The sequence below is a fragment of the Salmo trutta genome, chromosome 1 (assembly GCF_901001165.1).
Source record: "Salmo trutta chromosome 1, fSalTru1.1, whole genome shotgun sequence".
NCBI lineage: Eukaryota > Metazoa > Chordata > Actinopteri > Salmoniformes > Salmonidae > Salmo > Salmo trutta.
The window spans coordinates 33705949-33725172 of NC_042957.1; the positions used below are offsets into that span (position 1 = coordinate 33705949).

Consider the following 19224-nt stretch of genomic DNA (forward strand, 5'->3'; position numbering starts at 1 on the left):
TTGACTCCCTCTATCATCACAAAGAATTCTTTGAAAAGCTCTTACCAGTTTAAACAATTGTTGGTGGCTAACAATTGTTTTTGCATTTCTTGGAAATCAATTGTTTTATACTGTTAAGTGAGGCGCATGAAACTTATTTTTAAAATAAAGGTCTTGATTTTCATCACTGTCTTATATTTTATATTGTATTTGATCAATTTATGACTATTCGTCCAACATAGTTGTATACTTTTAAATGTAGATGTTATGGAATAACGCAATCAATTCAACATGCTGCTTTGTGCACCACACCTTGGTATGGAATTTACGGCAATGGTTAAATATGAATTTAATTTCTTCACTGAAGTTCGTGTTACTTTCAAACATACTATTTCGTTTAGGAAATGAAATAGTTTATGATTATGAATACCAAGCAACTACCAGCTGAGACTACAGTACTAAAGATTTTCCAGTAGCTTCGCCTATCCCTCCCTCTGGTCTGCTGGCACTTTCTGTGGTGAGGATTAGAACCGGAAGTGACGACCATCGGATTAAGGAAAAGCGATCTGTCAAGGAAATCACACAATACTTTCTGAAATGGGAAATAACAAAAATGCTAACCATAATTAAAAGGAAGACCTGTCGTTGAAGAAATTAGATAACAATGTGAAACCTGCACAAAATTATGACATGGTTCGTTGTTTGAAGTACTAGTTGATGGGATTATATTGTGTACTAGTAAGTAGCTAAAGTCGCGAGCCTTCCTTGTTAACTTTAGCATACGCTTCTAACGTTATTTAACTTTAGAGCTAGCGAGTACATTTTAGCTGGTGTTATGGGTCACATGTTTAGGGTATCCATCTAGCTTTTTAATGTTTACTTCAACAGACCCCATTGTAAAATGGAACGTATTCGAGTTTATCTGGAGAAGCTGAAGCAAGGACTGCAAATTGATGTCCTGAGGGAAGTTGGACGTCAATACCCTGTCATTTGCTTTCTTCTGGTGTTCATGCTTTCATCAACTATACTTCTTAATAGGTAGGTTTTGTGGACATACAGTGGATATTTGTTCATGTGGGATGTCAAATGTTTTGACTCAGTCATAATGTAATTTGAAGTACCTGTAGTTAAAGTTCTCTTGCTCATTCTGGAGTGTCAGGAAAAGTTAGTTCAGCATCCTGTCTAAAACTCATAATTTCACAATGTTTCTTTTTTAGTTTCGGTATTAACCAGACATCTAGCTATATGTGTCTGACCAGGTTTTTCTTCCAGGTATCTCCACATTCTGATGGTGTTTTGGTCCTTCCTGGCTGGAGTGATTACATTCTATTGCTCCCTTGGCACAGAATCCCTCCTGCCCAACATCCTCTTCACTATGAAGCCCAAGAACAAAGTAAGTTGAGTGTTAAAAACACAAATACCAATAGTTGGAGGGCAATGCAGTGTCACTCTGGTGGTGAAGTGACTCAGTTGCTTAACTTTCTAATAGGTCAGTTCCCATTTGTCAGTGGGATATCCAAAAGTAAGTTTTGTAGCTTTAGGATCTCCCTCTATTTCTACAGCAGCAGGAGCAACAGGAGCTGTTTCCGTTGGGACACAGCTGTGCAGTGTGTGGGAAAGTAAAGTGCAAACGTCACAGGTATGTCAGCACACTAGTGATGTTAGGGTTGACTCATAACCCCGCAGTCCCTGCGCCTGCGTGTTAAGGATCATTAAATATTGTGTAAGTAAAGGGCGGGTCGCGGCCAGGTTTTATAAAGAGAAAACAATGCATAAAAAATTCATAATGTATAATTATTGTACAATTCATCTCAATAGGCTACATTGAGGTTTGCTACATTGAGGTTTTTCTTAATTGTATTTTTTATTTGGTGTTAGGCCCTAAAGCTTAGGTTTATACGCACTTAGGCTTATAACTGTATGCACGCCAAATACACTCCAATTGCCAAATGCTTTTGGGAACTTGGGCAGAAAAGTTAACATTGATCCACTGAGGCAAAGAGGACTTTGTCACAGTTCAATTCAATAAGAAAAGCTGCGAAATGGAGAGTTAAAAATAAAGAGAAGGGTGGGTCAGAACAGTAGCCTAATGTTTTGGACAGTCACAAGACAGGGTCATCAAATATGCCACATGAAAGTAACTGTACTGTTCAGATGGGTTAAATATAATACTAACTGAAATATGGACATTGACTGTAGGTCTATAACCTCTCACGTAGCCAAATATAATATTAACCAAATGTACATTTTGACTCTGGAGAGAATAAATGCGTGTAACGGCTCTCATGTGGCACATCGACAAAGGACACAGTGCTGTTCTCTTTTAACGGTTTATTCTCCAAAGTTTAACAACTTTGCTGGATCTGCAAATACATACACAACACTGTGTAAACTTCAGAACAACTGCAAACCCACCTAGCAATCTCCATCAAAGTTGAACAACTCTGGCTGGATGCTGCGTGATCATGTGCATATATACAGTACCAGTCAAAATGTTGGACACACCTACTCATTCAAGAGTTTTTCTTTATATTGACTATTTTCTTCATTGTAGAATAATAGTGAAGACATCAAAACTAGGAATTAACACATATAGAATCATGTAGTAACCCAAAAAGGGTTAAAACAAATTAAAATATATTTGAGATTCTTCAAAGTAGCCACCCTTTGCCTTGATTTCAGCTTTGCACACTCTTGGCATTCTCTCAACCAGCTTCACCTGGAATGCTTTTACAACAGTCTTGAAGGAGTTCCCACATATGCTGAGCACTTCTTGGCAGCTTTTCCTTCACTCTGCGGTCCAACTCATCCCAAACCAGCTCAATTGGGTTGAGGTCGGGTGATTGTGGAGGCCAGGTCATCTGATGCAGCACTCCATCACTCTCCTTCTTGGTCAAATAGCCCTTACACAGCCAGGAGGTGTGTTTGGTCATTGTCCTGTTGAAAAACATAGTATAGTCCCACTAAGCGCAAACCAGATGGGATGGCGTATCACTGCAGAATGCTTTTACCATGCTGGTTAAGTGTGCCTTAAATTCAAAATAAATCACAGAGAGTGTCTCTAGCAAGCACCCTCACACCATTACACCACCTCCTCCATGCTTCACGGTGGGAACCACACACTACTAGGTCAGCCAGCTGACTCTTGCACTTCTCATACACATCACAGGGGCTGAGGTCCAAAGCACTCAACTCCAGCAGTCTTAGCTTCTCTTCCGTGGAACGTGTCTCATGTGGCCTGTCACATCGGCCTCAGACGTGTCTTGAGGACAGCTGACCAGGTGAACTACACTATTCTGGTTCGGTGTCTTGTATGTCCTCCATTGCTACACATGGGAAGACGTCTGCAAGCTTTACATTGCGCTTCAGCCACACTGGACGGCCAGACGTGTTGATCAGCTTCAGTGGGACCCATCTGTCTCCCCACACAGGCGTAACAATCCTTGCCAACATGATCCCCCATAGTGCTGAGCGAGACGGAGTAGGTTCTGTCATCACCGCGCTGCCAGGAGACGCAACAGTGGTTTTTGTTTAGCTTACCCCAAACCAGATACTCGTGACCACGGTCAAGGCAAATGGCTGAGTTACATCTCACTGTTCCTATCTCGTTAGAGATGTTGTCGTCTCTCCAGGGTTGATTCTAGCTAACATGGTGAGAAACTGCTCAGATTCCGTGTCATCTGTGATGCAGGGGGCTGAGACTGTTTTCCAATAATTGTCACATTGTTTTGATTCACGGAGGATGTGCTTGATCATTTTGGTTTCCAGTATTAGTTCATCATGTTGACCTTCTACTACCAAGGTTGGACCAACCATCTTGCATCCATAGACTTCAATGTTTATGTTGAATGCAGACTTAGGCCTCACAAGGCGTCCTCCACAGCCAACAAGTACGACATCTGAGTTAAACTGGCTTTTCACATCAACTACCCCAGCATCTATAAACTTCAGCTCAGCCATCTCACTCATTGTGCACGCCATTGACCCACTGTCAAGCTTAGTGCCGAGAGTCACTTTGTTACCAACAGGTGTGTAAAACAGGCTGTTGCTTCTTCCTACTATATGTGTGTTCTGGTACACAACATATCCAGTCATGTCATTAGAGTCTTTGGCTGACATGTATAGAGCTTCGGCATTGGGAGTATCTTCACCTGTACTGCCTCCCTCAAAACACAGGCTGGCTAGTTTTCCTCAGCCGGACTGGACTGTGACAAAAGCTTGGGGCATGCATCTCTCGTGTGACCAGGAGTGAAATAGAGGAAGCACATACGCTCTCCCATGCAATGAGACTGTTGAGTGCCTAGTATCATTACAGACCCTGCAGGCCTGGTCTCTGGTACGATGTTGAGACCTTGGGTTGTGTGCAGGGGGGTTGTGTTCACGGGAACCACTGTTTTGTTGCTGCACTTTTTCCATCATTAGTTCCAACATGTCCATCTCATCTGGCTGCTGCTGTGCGTTGAACCAAGGCAGGAGTTATGGAAGTACTGCAGGAGGATGGGGTAGATTAGATCTAGGTTCTGTTTAATGTCCAACGACTCTTCACTACATTCCTGGCTTTTCCCATTAACCTGCTCATGATCTCTTCTGCTTGATCAGGCACCTCACATCTTTGCTTTTTCAAATAGTCTGTTATATCAACCCACTCCTGAACGGTGTACCTGCACTCCTAACACAATCAGCTAATGACTGATATATCCCCACTCCCCGACCAGGAAACCCACCGGACATCGCATTGCTACCTGTATGCTTGCCAAACCAAACACCCCTCCCCTTGGCAATAGTAGGAGTAATAAAATCGTCAACTATTTCACTATCAGTTGAAGATTTGTGAGCCCTGACCCTGGCCTTAGATGAAACAAATTAAATGTCAAAGAAAAAGTAAAAGAAATTGACAGAGAAAGTAAAAACTGGAAAAACACTTAACACTGAAATCAGCAGCCCTATGGCATAAAACCAAAAATCTGACCAGAAGAGCACACTTGATCAACACTTCCCCCGGTGATATGCATCAGGCTGATCATGGGATCATCCGGGTCACGACACCAGTGTAACGGCTCTCGTATGGCTCATCGACAAAGGGCACAGTGCTGTTCTCTTTCACGGTTTATTCTCCATCAAATTTGAACTATTTGCTGGATCTGCAAATACATTCACAACACTGTGTAAACTTCAGAACAACTGCAAACCCACCAAGCAAAGTTGAACAACTCTGGCTGGATGCTGCGTGATCATGCGCACATATACAGTACCAGTCAAAAGTTTTGGGACACCTACTCATTCCAGGGTTTTTCTTTATTTTTACTATTTTATACATTGTAGAAAAATAGTGAAGACATCAAAACTATTAAATAACACATGGAATCATGTAGTAACCAAAAAAGTGTATTTTATATTTGAGATTCTTCAAAGTAGCCACCCTTTGACTAGATGACAGCTTTGAAAACTCTTGGCATTCCCAGCTTCATGATATAGTCACCTGGAATGCGTTTCAATTAAAGGGTGTGCCTTGTTAAAAGTTAATTTGTGCAATTTCTTTCCTCAATGCAGTTGAGCCAATCAGTTGTGTTGTGACAAGGTAGGGGTGGTATACAGAAGATAGCCCTATTTGGTAAAATACCAAGTCTATATTATGACAAGAACAGCTAAATTAAGCAAAGAGAAACGACAGTCCATCATTCGTTTAAGACATGAAGGTCAGTCAACGTGGAAAATTTCAAGAACTTCAAGTTCAGTTGCAAAAACCTTCAAGCGCTATGATGAATCTGGCTCTCATGAGGACCGCCACAGGAATGGAAGACCCAGAGAGGATAAGTTCATTAGTTACCAGCCTCAGAAATTGCAGCCCAAATAAATGCTTCACAGAGTTCAAGTAACAGACACATCTCAACATCAACTGTTCAGAGGAGACTGCGTGAATCAGGCCTTCAAGGTCGAAATGCTGCAAAGAAACCACTACTAAAGGACACCAATAAGAAGATGCTTGCTTGGGCCAAGAAACAAGAGCAATGGACATTCAACTGGTGGAAATCTGTCCTTTGGTTTGAGTCCAAATTTGAGATTTTTAGTTCCAACCGCCGTGTCTTCGCGAGACGCGGACTAGGTGAACAGATGATCTCCGCCTGTGTGGTTCCCACCGCGAAGCATGGAGGATGTGGTGTGGGGGTGCTTTGCTGGTGACATTGTCGGTGATTTATTTAGAATTCAAGGCACACTTAACCAGCGTGGCTACCACAGCATTCTGCAGTGATACGTCATCCCATCTGGTTTGGGCTTAGTGGGACTATCATTTGTTTTTCAACAGGACAATGACCCAACACACCTCCAGGCGGTGTAAGGGCTATTTGACCAAGAAGGATAGTGATGGAGTGCTGCATCAGATGACCTGGCCTCCACAATCCCCCGACCTCAACCCAATTGAGATGGTTTGGGATGAGTTGGACCGCAGAGTGAAGGAAAAGCAGCCAAAAAGTGCTCAGCATATGTGGGAAATCCTTCAAGACTGTTGTAAAAGCATTCCCTGTGAAGCTGGTTGAGAGAATGCCAATACTGTGCAAAGCTGTCATCAAGGCAAAGGGTAGCTACTTTGAAGAATCTCAAATATATTTTGATTTGTTTTAACACTTGTTTGGTTACTACATGATTCCGTATGTGTTTTTTCATAGTTTTGATGTCTTCACTAGTATTCTATAATGTAAAAAATACTAAAAATAAAGAAAAACCCTTGAATGAGTAGGTGTGTCCAAACTTTTGACTTGTACTGTAGGCCAATCTAAATTGGTCTTAAAAAAAGATAATCCCACACCGCTGTCAAAAAAATGTACCGACATCTCTTACTGTGCAGCACAATTTCAATATTTGTGGATTAGGGTTGGGAGCAGGGCTCATTTTCACTTTATCACATAGTCTGGCAGTTGCAGATGGGTTATTAGCAATTGTGCGGGGGTGAGCAAATGGCTGACACGCGCATCACTACAGCTCTCCACTCACGTTTACATTGTGAATGCTTAAGAATAAATCTTGTGTTGAGCAATGAACAGCAGTGGCATTGATGAGTAACATGTGGCTGAGTTGGTAGAGAATGGTGTGTGCAACGCCAGGGTTGTGGGTTCGATTCACACGGGGGGCCAGTACAAAAAAAAATGCATGAAATGAAATGTATGATATGTATGTATTCACTACTGTAAGTCGCTCTGGATAAGAGCGTCTGCTAAATGACTAAAATGTAACATGCCAAGAAGGATTTTTGCCCCATTGGTTAGAGGTGCATCTGGAGTTAATCTGCCATCTAGTGGACACAAGATTACGGTTACATTAACACTATGCGATTATTGTGAATTGTCAGATTAAATATAGCGTAATAGTTTGATTAAAACCTTTACATGCTTTGCAAGAAGAACGATTTCCCTAATAATCTTGTTTACATGGACACATCTGAAATCAGGCTATCTGATGGCAGAAAATCGCCAATCAAAATAAAAGTTCTACCACCGTGACCATGTTATTTTTGGGAAGCACTTCAGATTGAGTTCGGACATAGAAGTAGTTTTCACAAACAAACTTTATAAGACGCATGCATTCAGTTGTTCCAAACTCACTTCACTCACGCTAAAGAGGGAGGCTCGTTCAGCTGGTGGTTGCACTTGCGCAGATCAAATACACCGCTGGAACGCCGATTTTTAAGGTGTTTACATGTCCTAATAATTTGAAAGATTGCTCAGAAAACCAGGTGTTTTAATTATCGTATGCTTACTTTGATTTTGACCGTACGCCGATTTTAAGATGAGCAGAGTAAGGCGTTTACTTGATTTGTGTAATCTGCCTACTGCCATAATCAGTTTATTATTGAATTATTATTTTGCATGTAAACTTACTCTAAGTATGTGCTGCACAGGACCGACTGACACATTCACACATCACTATGCCATTAATTGCTTGTAAATGATTGTGTGGTAAATATATGACTGAATTGTCATTGAAATGTAAAAATATAATTAAAAAAAACTTGAAATATGGTGTCCTTCACAGACCAACATTACTCCTAGAAAACTATCAGCCATGGTTGGACTTGAAAGTCTACTCAAAAGTGGATTCTTCTATGTCAGAGGTACAGTAATGGGTCATTTCAAAGATCTAATTTTGAAAATCACAAATGCAATGAATAATTATTGATATTTGGCCCTTTAGTTGCTCGAGTTGGTTCTGGAGAATTTTGTATATCCCTGGTACAGGTGAGTAGTTTCTACCACAGTTTTGAACGATTTGACTTTGGTTTTCTGTCTGGATTTTGGAATGTGTGTTTCATTATGCTTTTTATTACTTTACTTTATAGGGACATCACTGATGATGAGGCATGCGTAGATGAACTGAGAATGACCTTTCGTTTCTTTGCATCTGTGTTAGTTCGACGCGCTCAGAAGGTGATATATAGTTCTGTCTATTCATCGCTTTCACCCACATTCTGTTCTTCGAATAGTAGTAACCTTTGTCAAGACACCTTAGCGTATATTAGAGTTTTGTATGTCATTTGAATCCACATATTGCTAATGGTTAATACTGCGTTGATGTGCTGTGGCTATTTTTCAGACTCTACACTAACTGTATAATTGTTTCACACAGGTTGATGTCCCTTCACTTATTTCTGGCAAAATGATGAAAGCTGCCATGAAGCACGTTGAAATCATTGCAAAGGCCAAACAAAAAGGTTTACAATAAGTATTCTGCACTGCAAGATGTTGGTCAATAAAGAAAACAAAATGTGTACTGGCTGTGCAAGGTTTAATACTCTGTGTGTGTTCTAGTGAAGAACACTGAAGGTTTGCAGCAGGCTGCTCTGGATGAGTATGGCCCTGACCTGCATGTTGCCCTGCGCAGTCGCAGAGAGGAGCTGCTTTATCTCAGGAAGATGACGGAGATGCTCTTTGCCTATCTCATGCCACCCAAAGCTACTGACTGCAGGTAGGCCCACCCAACCAGGCAGTCCATGCACCACTGTCAGTCACAATCGTATATATTTTATTATTCTTATCACTATCTTGTTATCAAAATGATTGACATTTAACTGTTTATCTTAACCACTAAATATACTGAGTGAACATTTTTTTCTGTCAGATCTTCCTCAAGGAAAAACGTAGAACACTACTGTTAAATACATTTGAAATAAGGCACTTTATCTGAATCCTATGTCTTCCTGATTGTCAGATCTTTAGCTCTGCTGATGCGAGAGGTCATGGTAGGGTCTGTGTTCCTCCCCACCTTGGACTTCGTGGCTGATCCTGTAAGTAGAATGTTGTGTGCTTAGTGATATAGGATATGGATATAAATGTGCAGAACATGTACTTCTGGAATGGTAGCAATTTAACTGAGCGGTGGTTGACATATTCCATCTTATTGATGCATTCCTCCTGTTGCTTTTCAGGATACTGTGAACCACATGGTTCTAATATTTGTTGATGACTCTCCAGTAAGTAAATTGGGCGTTTTACCAAACCTCATGTGGAAGCATCATGCTGTAATGCATTTGTGATTTATTCCTCAAATTGTTTCCCCAGCCTGAGCTGGCCATGGATCCACCATCTGCCCTGGTTCCATTCCTGCAGAAATACGCTGACCCTCGTACCAAGAAGACATCTGTAAGCACTTAGTCCCTTCGGCATTTGGAAGAGAAAGCCCTTGTTAGTTATGTATCCATTCCACTGACAATTAATAGCTGTACTACTGTACCCTCCTAGTTCTAACAAGCACAATTAGAAAGGTAGTCAGTGAACTAAAACAGAAGACATGACAAAATAATACAAATGAAGGCAATAGTTAAAGTATTGGTTTAGAGTTTTGCATGGACAAGCACAGTTTCTGAACTCTGCGGCTGTCCTCCCGCCTGTGGTTTCCCAGGTGCTGAAGCTGGAGCTGAAGGAGATCCGGGAGCAACAGGACCTGCTCTTCCGCTTTATGAACTTCCTGAAGCAGGAGGGGGCCGTGCAGGTTCTTCAGTTCTGCCTCACTGTGGGTAAGGACACCACTACTTTCAGAGATCCTCATACAAGGCTATAAAAGGCCTTTTGTTTGCCTCCTACCACATTCTCACCCCTTAAAATATTTTTTGAATTGAGTTGTTTGTCATGACAGAAATACATTTTTATTGCCATCTTTCCTGCATGCTACTCCCATATTGAGAGGCATGTATATTGAAGACCATAAGTCCATGATGACACAGAGTAACCATAGCCAGTGATGTCTAGAGAGTAACAACACTCAACCCCACTCCTCTTTCTTTGTTAGTGTGCTTGCTGAAGGCAAGACACTTTCTTATTCGACTTCTTCAGGCCCACTCTAGAGCTTAAAAGATGTAAGCTATTAACACGAAACCAGATTGCCCCAGTTTAGATTGTTTGAGAAAATATTTTTGATAGCATTTATACCTTTTTTTTTAACTACTGCAATATTTAAATGAGCTCCCCTCTAATTTCAATCGCAAAAAAACGGCCCATAGACTAAAATGGTTTAAAAAAAATATAATAATCTTGTGTTATCAACCCTTTTACTGTTTGTAATTAACTCCAAACCAACATTGAGATGTTCAGACTGACCCTACTTAGATTGCTTGTCAAAAACCTGTTGATACTATATATACTTTTTGAACTAGAACCATTTAAAATGGGTATAAATAATCATGGCTTTGAATGAGACCTATAGGAATACAGAGGTAGCAATTAAAAATGCGCCCCTCTGTATGTGTAGACCATCTATCTGATGATGTCTGGCCAAAAAGAGTATGATATTGTTGCCGCCTAGGGCTGTTGTGATGACTGTATTACCGCCACACCAGCGGTCATGAAGGCAGTCAAATTCCACGTGACCGTTTAGGCACGGTAATTAGGCTTCTCCAAGCTCTGATGCTGCTGCTGGTCATTAGTAGCCTACCAAACTTGCTAACTGCCTGGTACTCAGCGCTCTATTGTCCCTCTAATCACTCTGACATCAATGCAAATGTGTTTGAAAATCTAATCGAACACTTCAGGAGAGGCCATGAGCTCCCGTTCCACAACATTTCTATAGACTATGCAATTGCACGAGAGTGATGGCCTCTATTTTAAAAAGAGGAGGATCCCATCATCTTTCTATAGGCTAGGCGTACTATGTTTATTTCTCAACTTTCCTAATATTAAGCACATTGTTTATCTTTGCAACAGAGTATAGCCTACCTGGCTGGCATTTAAAATGAACCATGGGAAAAGCGCCCTCCATTCGCTACTTAAGTGCATAGAAGTGTATTTTTTACCGCTGCCCCTGTTTTGTGACAGGTGCATGATAATGGGCCATTTTAAATCAAAACACATTTTACACATATTATTTAGTACATGTAAAGACAATATTAAGTCAAGAATAGTCTGATGGGTGGCAATATTAGCCTATATATTATCACTTCTGAATGATGCCCAGCATAAGAAACTGCCTTCCCCATGACTTTTTCTAATCATAGTCGCACACATCCTGTAGCCTAGCCCGTAGGCCTATATGTTTGTTTAGGTTTGTATCACAACTAAAGTGGCCAAATAACTTCTAAAAATGAAGCACATTAATCTGCTTTACAAGGGGTTTAGAGCATACATAAGCAGCGCGTGAGTTTCAAGTTTGGGGAAGATAATTTTCACCATAATAATGCACCTTTATAATAAAAGCATTACATACATAATCGCATTTGTGGTCACTTTTGATAATGGTGTTTTCCCGCTAATGGAACATAAGCGCTTATAGCCTACTGCCATGTGCGCATTGCTGCGCTTATAATGTGAAGAAATAGCCTGATATTTCATAAAAATGTTAAGCTAAATGTTCTGATCTGTTGCATCAGCCACATTGCTAGTGGTTGTATTAATTTGTGATCTATTGCATTCCACAACTGTCCCAGACTATGTTTGGAATATTTATTTCTTGCACAGAATAGAATATGTCGACTTTTGTACTATGGGGGATAGTAGATTGACATAGGCTAGTGCTTTTGCTGTTCATTAGGCCTACTCATCTTGTTGGCTGACGAAAAGTAAATGTGGACAGTTCTTCCAATATCTTCAATATGCACCTCGAAATTGGATAAGGACGTGCGCAGTTGCGTCCCGGATGTGTCGGTCTTCACTTGTAGCCTGTGAGAAAGACCCAATCACGTGATGGAGAGCCATGTGAGTGAGCGGGGCTTAGGAGCGTACAGCACTCAGGGAGAAGGGTACAGCGTAGCACTCCGGGCCAAGGGCACAATGGCCACTGGCATGTATTTTTTAGGGTGCATTACGGACACAAAGGGGATGCCGCCGTGAAATTCGAGGCATTATCAAGTACTTGTCAAATTGTGAATGAGAGACTAATGAAGTGTGTACAGCTTGCGCAAAAAACAAAGCAGAGCTCATGCCTTTCAAGCGATTTTTTTTCAAATCATTAATTGCATCATGCAGCCTTACAATGTATTAAAAATCTAAACATATAGACCAACGTTTGTAGAACAACTAAAGTTACATTAACTCTAAATGAAGCATATAGGAGTACCTCATTTATGTTAACCGCTCAACACAATAGCCGCATGTGCGCACGCCCTTAAATCGGTTGGAGAAAAATATAGATATTTTATTCAGCTTTGTTCAATTGTATTCTTCATACTATAAAATAATGCCATGGAATTCTAAGCAAATCTTGTCTGCTAAATGAACTAGTGTAGCCCACAGCCATTTGGCATAGCCAGATCAGGACCTAACATAAGGACAACTCAGAGTATGCGATTCTGTTCTGAAATAGACTAGATGTTCATCAAACTAATGCTTCTTTAGACCTATATTACATGGATTTATTAGACTTTATAAGGCTATGTGTGGAAGCCAGGAGATGCTAAATGTGTATGTTAGTATACGGTCAATTACTGTGAGCCCGACAGTTATTTGCTTGACAATCACAGGCTGACAAAATTTTGTGACCGCCACAGCTCTGTTGCCGCCTGTAGCATTGAATGCAAGGGATGCCAGCTAGCATTTGTCCTCCCTCGATAAACAGTTATACAATAATAGGCAATCAGCTTTGAGCTAAACTGAGTGAGCTCAGCTGTGAATAGACCTGTCAAGGGAAGCCAGTTTGGATTTGGCTTCACACCAATCACATCAAGCCAAACGTAATTGACAGAAAGAAACTTGAGTTGTTGTGTTGTCCTCCGGTGGCTAGCTAGCTAGCTGAAAAACTAAGTGTGTACTATATGACAATCATAGACCGTTTCGGCAACATGAAAGAGAGGATGGCATTGGCGTTTTTCTACATGTAGGGTGAGTCGACATGTTTTTTTACGTACTTACTTACACATGCGCACACACATCAGTACCATGGGCAGCCACATATCTAGCTTATGTTGATTGGACTAAATTGTTTTTGAAATCTTTTAGTTGTCACTGTATTATACTAAGCATAGGTGATTTGATGATGTTGAAATGGTGCTGGAATAGTGGAGGCAGCTCCCTGTTTCTTTGCGACTTGTGTTAACCCTACGGTGTTCTAAATCAATAGTTGTTTAGTAGTCCGAAAAATGTGGGAAACATTAACTTGGCTGACAGTGCTGTAGATCATGTAACTGTTTGTCACATGCAATATGTTTTGTGGACTTCACCGGACAGATGTTGCTCTCCGGTTTTGTGTTGAAACAAAGGTGTGGTTGAATTTATTCTGCCACTGTGCCTTATTGTCTCGGCCTTTAAGCCTATATATCAGGGTCGCAAGGCATATGAACTAACAGGTTATAGAACAAACAATGCAAGTATCACAACACGTAGGTCGTAATATGGCTTTTTCCCCCTGGTTTGGCTTCCCCAGTGATTTTACCCACGCACCGCTACTGTGAACTTGGAAGTTTTATGAAACATTGATCAATCAAGTAGCACTGTAACAGCATTCATCTACTTCTCCTTCATGTCATTCCAGAGGAGTTCAATGATAAGATCCTGTGTCCGGAGCTGAGTGACTCTGAGCTGCAGCGTCTGCATGGAGAGGTGCAGCACCTCTATGAGACCTACTGCCTAGAAGAAAGCATCGACAAGATCAGCTTTGACCCCTTCATCATCGAGGAAATACGAAACAGTAAGCTCTGCTAGATTCTCAGTACACAATCATCGTTCAACATAGTGTGACGTGCGCAGCCTTTTTCAATAAGATATGTGCTATTTTCTCGAAGTCCACAAACCTTGACAAGCCAAGCCTTCCCTGTGGCTCAGTTGGTAGAGCATGGTGTTTGCAACGCTAGCATGGTGTGTGTGCAACGCCAGGGTTGTGGGTTCGATTCCCACGGGGGGGCCAGTACAAAAAAATACATTTTTTTTTTTTTAAATGCATGAAATGAAAATGAAATGTATGTATTCACTACTGTAAGTCGCTCTGGATAAGAGCGTCTGCTAAATGACTAAAATGTATGTAAATGTAAATATATGACTTGCTCCTTTTAATATTTTAAATTTATTTTACTGCGCTCTGTCATAATTGGCACTAGTTGCACAGGGGCCGTACGAGGGAGTGGTGAAGCTGCAGACCATGCACTGCCTGTTTGAGGCCTATGAGCATGTGCTGTCCCTGCTGGAGAGAGTCTTCACACCCATGTTTTGCCACAGCGATGAGGTGAGCCCAAGTACAGCGCTTACACTGTACTATACTATCGTCTGTGTTCTAAATTGCACATTGTGCAAACATACTATGACCGAGTCAAACGATATACAAAAGCAAGTTTCGGTATACAAAAGCAAGTTGACAAATGGATAATATTTTCCCACATTTATAGCTCTCTTTCTCTCTGCAGTATTTCAGACACCTTCTGAGGGGGGTGGAGTCTCCAAAAATGGACTCCAGAATGAACAGGTTTGTGCTCCTGATAGCAATGACTACATTGGAAAGAGGTCTAATATTACTCTAAGCTGCAGTGTTTAGTGTAGTTAGTTTTCTATATATTTTTTTGTTGTCATATAATATAGTCCACAAATGTTCCCATTACATCTAAATAGAGACTTAATTGGAGAGCTTTAATATTCTTCCAAACAGAAGTGTTAAGACTAGTTTCATTATGTCATTCATGTAATACACAGAATGACTCCAAGTCTAAATCAAGTTCACATCAACACTACATTAGGGTGGTGTATTCGTTTTTTGTTGTTGACGCCCACCACATCCCCACAAAGGGCACTGAGGCTAATTTGTACTATTTGTGGGCTGGTCCTCTTTATCCTGGCAGCCTGTAATTCATTGTGCCTATTATTCCAGGAATAGTCTGAGTTTGGATGATATGAGGTGAGTATGTGTTTTGAATGATGCAGGCCAAACTAATGTCCCTCGGCTGGCTGCTGTTGATTTAGCTGCATGCAAGGTATGCGACTTAATATGCCCAGAATGAAGTGAATGGAACCAAAATTTGCCTGAGAACAAAAGCATTGTGGGGCAATAAGCACTTGTCTTCAGTAGACTTTTGCAATCGGGTGTTTTGTATGTGTTTTTGTATTGACTTACTCTTTACTGTGTTGAATTGCTATAACTGAACAAGATTTGGGGTTATAGGCCTATGTTACATTTTGGATAGATGCATTGGTCTTTATTTTAGTTGCACTTTTGAATATACAAAGTCGCGAGTGCTTGAATGGAGGAAGAGGAGGACGATGGAGTTGCCCATAGCCCCATTACTGATTTCTTCTCATGCCGTTTCTCTCTTGGTCTATCTATCCATGTCTTGTGTGAGCGGCCATAGTTTTCTTGTGCGTAACAGCTGCCCGACCAAGTCCACCTTTTTGGGGCAGTGTTGAAGGGCCTCAATTTCACGCCATCTCTCTTCAACCCTCATTGGTTGTCCCCAATATTTGGTCTGTACTAACGTTCCCATCTAACATTTCTAACTTCTATTGACATATGGCTAGCTATGAGCCTCAGTCTGTAAGCATGGACTCCTGTAATACACAACTTCAAAGTGCCTCATCTGTTTTCGTCTGTCCGTTAGTTGAATGTGCAGCGTTTCATAATGTGTGCTCTCGTTGTGTGTTTTTTGGATTTGGAAATCAGCATGGCATTTTGACATGAGGCAAGGCTGCAATAACATCAGACGTTTGAATAAGCGGCCTCAACAACTGTTGACAGGAACACATGCAGTCGCACACAGCTCCCTTTCCGACTCTCCATTTCCTAGTTGGTGTGTTCACTTGTGTTGTTCACGCATATGTTTTTGTGTGTGCCTGTGAAGGAACATCTCAAAACGAGTGGAGTCCTTCGGGATAAGCAGGATCGGCAGCAAAATCAAAGGTGTCTTCAAAAGCACCGCCATGGAGGGGACTATGCTGCCGTACGCCATGGTCAACGCTGAAGATAAAGCGGTGAGCGCTTCCCCTCCAAATGGCACTCTATTCCCGATATAGTGCAATACTTAAAACTGACACCCAAAGAGAAACCAATTTCACTTCTTCATCTTCCACTATCTGTACAGTGAGGGGAAAAAAGTATTTGATCCCCTGCTGATTTTGTACGTTTGCCCACTGACAAAGAAATGATCAGTCTATAATTTCAATGGTAGGTTTATTTGAACATAATAACAACAACAAAAATCCAGAAAAACGCATGTCAAAAATGTTATAAAATGATTTGCATTTTAATGAGGGAAATAAGTATTTGACCCCCTCTCTATCAGAAAGATTTCTGGCTCCCAGGGGTCTTTTATACAGGAACGAGCTGAGATTAGGAGCACAGTCTTAAAGGGAGTGCTCCTAACCGCAGCTTGTTACCTGTATAAAAGACACCTGTCCACAGAAGCAATCAATCAATCAGATTCCAAACTCTCCACCATGGCCAAGACCAAAGAGCTCTCCAAGGATGTCAGGGACAAGATTGTAGACCTACACAAGGCTGGAATGGGCTACAAGACCATCGCCAAGCAGCTTGGTGAGAAGGTGACAACAGTTGGTGCGATTATTCGCAAATGGAAGAAACACAAAAGAACTGTCAATCTCCCTTGGCCTGGGGCTCCATGCAAGATCTCACTTCGTGGAGTTGCAATGATCATGAGAACGGTGAGGAATCAGCCCAGATCTACACGGGAGGATCTTGTCAATGATCTCAAGCCAGCTGGGACCATAGTCATCAAGAAAACAATTGGTAACACACTACACCGTAAAGGACTGAAATCCTGCAGCGCCCGCAAGGTCCCCCTGCTCAAGAAAGCACATATACATGTCCGTCTGAAGTTTGCCAATGAACATCTGAATGATTCAGAGGACAACTGGGTGAAAGTGTTGTGGTCAGATGAGACCAAAATGGAGCTCTTTGGCATCAGCTCAACTCGCCGTGTTTGGAGGAGGAATGCTGCCTGTAACCCCAAGAACACCATCCCCACCATCAAACATGGAGGTGGAAACATTATGCTTTGGGGGTGTTTTTCTGCTAAGGGGATAGGACAACTTCACCGCATCAAAGGGACGATGGACGGGGCCATGTACCGTCAAATCTTGGGTGAGAACCTCCTTCCCTCAGCCAGGGCATTGAAAATGGGTCGTGGATGGGTATTCCAGCATGACAATGACCCAAAACACACGGCCAAGGCAACAAAGGAGTGGCTCAAGAAGAAGCACATTAAGGTCCTGGAGTAGCCTAGCCAGTCTCCAGACCTTAATCCCATAGAAAATCTGTGGAGGGAGCTGAAGGCTCGAGTTGCCAAACGTCAGCCTCGAAACCTTAATGACTTGGAGAAGATCTGCAAAGAGGAGTGGGACAAAATCCCTCCTGAGATGTGGCCAACTACAAGAAACGTCTGACCTCTGTAATTGCCAACAAGGGTTTTGCCACCAAGTACTAAGTCATGTTTTGCAGAGGGGTCAAATACTTATTTCCCTCATTAAAATGCAAATCATTTTATAACATTTTTGACATGCTTTTTTCTGGATTTTTTTGTTGTTATTCTGTCTCTCACTGTTCAAATAAACCTACCATTAAAATTATAGACTGGTCATTTCTTTGTCAGTGGGCAAACGTACAAAATCAGCAGGGGACCACGATCAAATACTTTTTTCCCTCACTGTATATGAATAAGTGGTTTTCATGTTTATTATCACCAAAGGGTTTATTTTTTAGCTAAGTACAATTAAAGGGGCATTCTGCTATTGGTGCTTCATGAGCTTAGTTCAACTGTTGTCCCACACCTCCCATGTGTTGCAGATTGAGGAGGCCACTATGGTGGTGGAGGATAATACCCTAGTGGAGGCTTGCAGTACTCCAGGAGTCCTGAGGAACCTGTCAGCCTGGAGCATCACCATCCCATACGTTGATGAGGTCGATAGGGAGAGGGTCCCTGTGTTCTGTATCGAAGTGGAGCGCAACGACAGGAAGGAAGGTGAGGGCACAACCAGAGGTGTTTATGAGTTAGTCCCAAATGGCACCCTATTACCTACATAATGCACTACTTTTGATCAGAGAGTCCTGGTCAAAAGTAGGACACTATGTAGTAGGGCTAGGGGATATGGCCTAAAGATAGTTATGGGTGATTCAAGATATATTGGGGTAGTGTGGTATACTGGTATGAACGTGAATACCGGTATGATGTTGTGCCATGATGTGGATTTTGCCATATCATGGTAAATTAATAAATGTATGAAATAAGGCGTTTTTGTTTTAAAAATTTCAGTCGAGTGATATAGCCTAGTGGGCTAGTTCAAATTGTTTTATCTTTTACGTAGCTTTTTTTTTTTAGCAAAGAAAAAAGTAGGAGCATGGACGTTACACACAATCTGCCTGCCAATCAAAGTCAACAAACAAACATGCAAGCAAACATTTAGTGAAGTAAACTCCTTTCGTTAGCAAAGGTGTCCGGATGACTGAAGACGAGGAAAATAATGCTATTGAGGTTGATTTGCAGGACAACGAAGAATTGGTTCGAAAAAAGGGGGCCTCTGTCGTTTTGGAACTGGTTTGGCTTTAAGATATCGGACCTCAACCAACAAACAGTATTGTGTAAGTTGTGTAGACACATTGTGCTAGCCAAAGGTGGAAACACCAGCGATCTTTTTCACCATCTGAAAACCCTGCATGTGCGCGAATAGGAAGAATCTACCAGAATGCATGCAACAAACCCCCGGAGCAGCAGAGCAAGTCCCAAGACATCTTCAAGCCAGAACCACACTCAGCTATCACTCAAAGCATCAGTCATTAGTGGTAATCCATATGACAAGAAGTGGAATGAAATAACTAATGCAATTACGTATCACATAG

At 41.6% G+C, this 19224-nt stretch overlaps 1 protein-coding gene across 6 annotated transcripts in view; it reads left to right on the top strand.

Moving 5' to 3' along the window:
- Nucleotides 1-489: 489 nt before the first annotated feature.
- snx14 (sorting nexin 14) overlaps nucleotides 490-19224 on the top strand; it is a 30494-nt gene continuing 11759 nt past the window's right edge. For 3 of the 6 annotated variants that reach the window (XM_029754249.1, XM_029754265.1, XM_029754272.1), the window contains exons 1-19: nucleotides 490-717; nucleotides 868-1017; nucleotides 1252-1372; nucleotides 1542-1618; nucleotides 8008-8086; nucleotides 8167-8210; nucleotides 8312-8399; nucleotides 8599-8683; nucleotides 8781-8937; nucleotides 9181-9256; nucleotides 9398-9442; nucleotides 9531-9611; nucleotides 9871-9985; nucleotides 13927-14082; nucleotides 14489-14613; nucleotides 14792-14850; nucleotides 15250-15276; nucleotides 16214-16343; nucleotides 18175-18349. In XM_029754249.1, the coding sequence (XP_029610109.1) occupies nucleotides 881-1017; nucleotides 1252-1372; nucleotides 1542-1618; nucleotides 8008-8086; nucleotides 8167-8210; nucleotides 8312-8399; nucleotides 8599-8683; nucleotides 8781-8937; nucleotides 9181-9256; nucleotides 9398-9442; nucleotides 9531-9611; nucleotides 9871-9985; nucleotides 13927-14082; nucleotides 14489-14613; nucleotides 14792-14850; nucleotides 15250-15276; nucleotides 16214-16343; nucleotides 18175-18349 (1777 nt within the window). In that variant the 5' untranslated portion in view covers nucleotides 490-717; nucleotides 868-880. The remainder of the gene's footprint in view (nucleotides 718-867; nucleotides 1018-1251; nucleotides 1373-1541; nucleotides 1619-8007; nucleotides 8087-8166; nucleotides 8211-8311; nucleotides 8400-8598; nucleotides 8684-8780; nucleotides 8938-9180; nucleotides 9257-9397; nucleotides 9443-9530; nucleotides 9612-9870; nucleotides 9986-13926; nucleotides 14083-14488; nucleotides 14614-14791; nucleotides 14851-15249; nucleotides 15277-16213; nucleotides 16344-18174; nucleotides 18350-19224) is intronic. The other 3 variants (XM_029754280.1, XM_029754286.1, XM_029754256.1) reach the window with 2 other exon arrangements.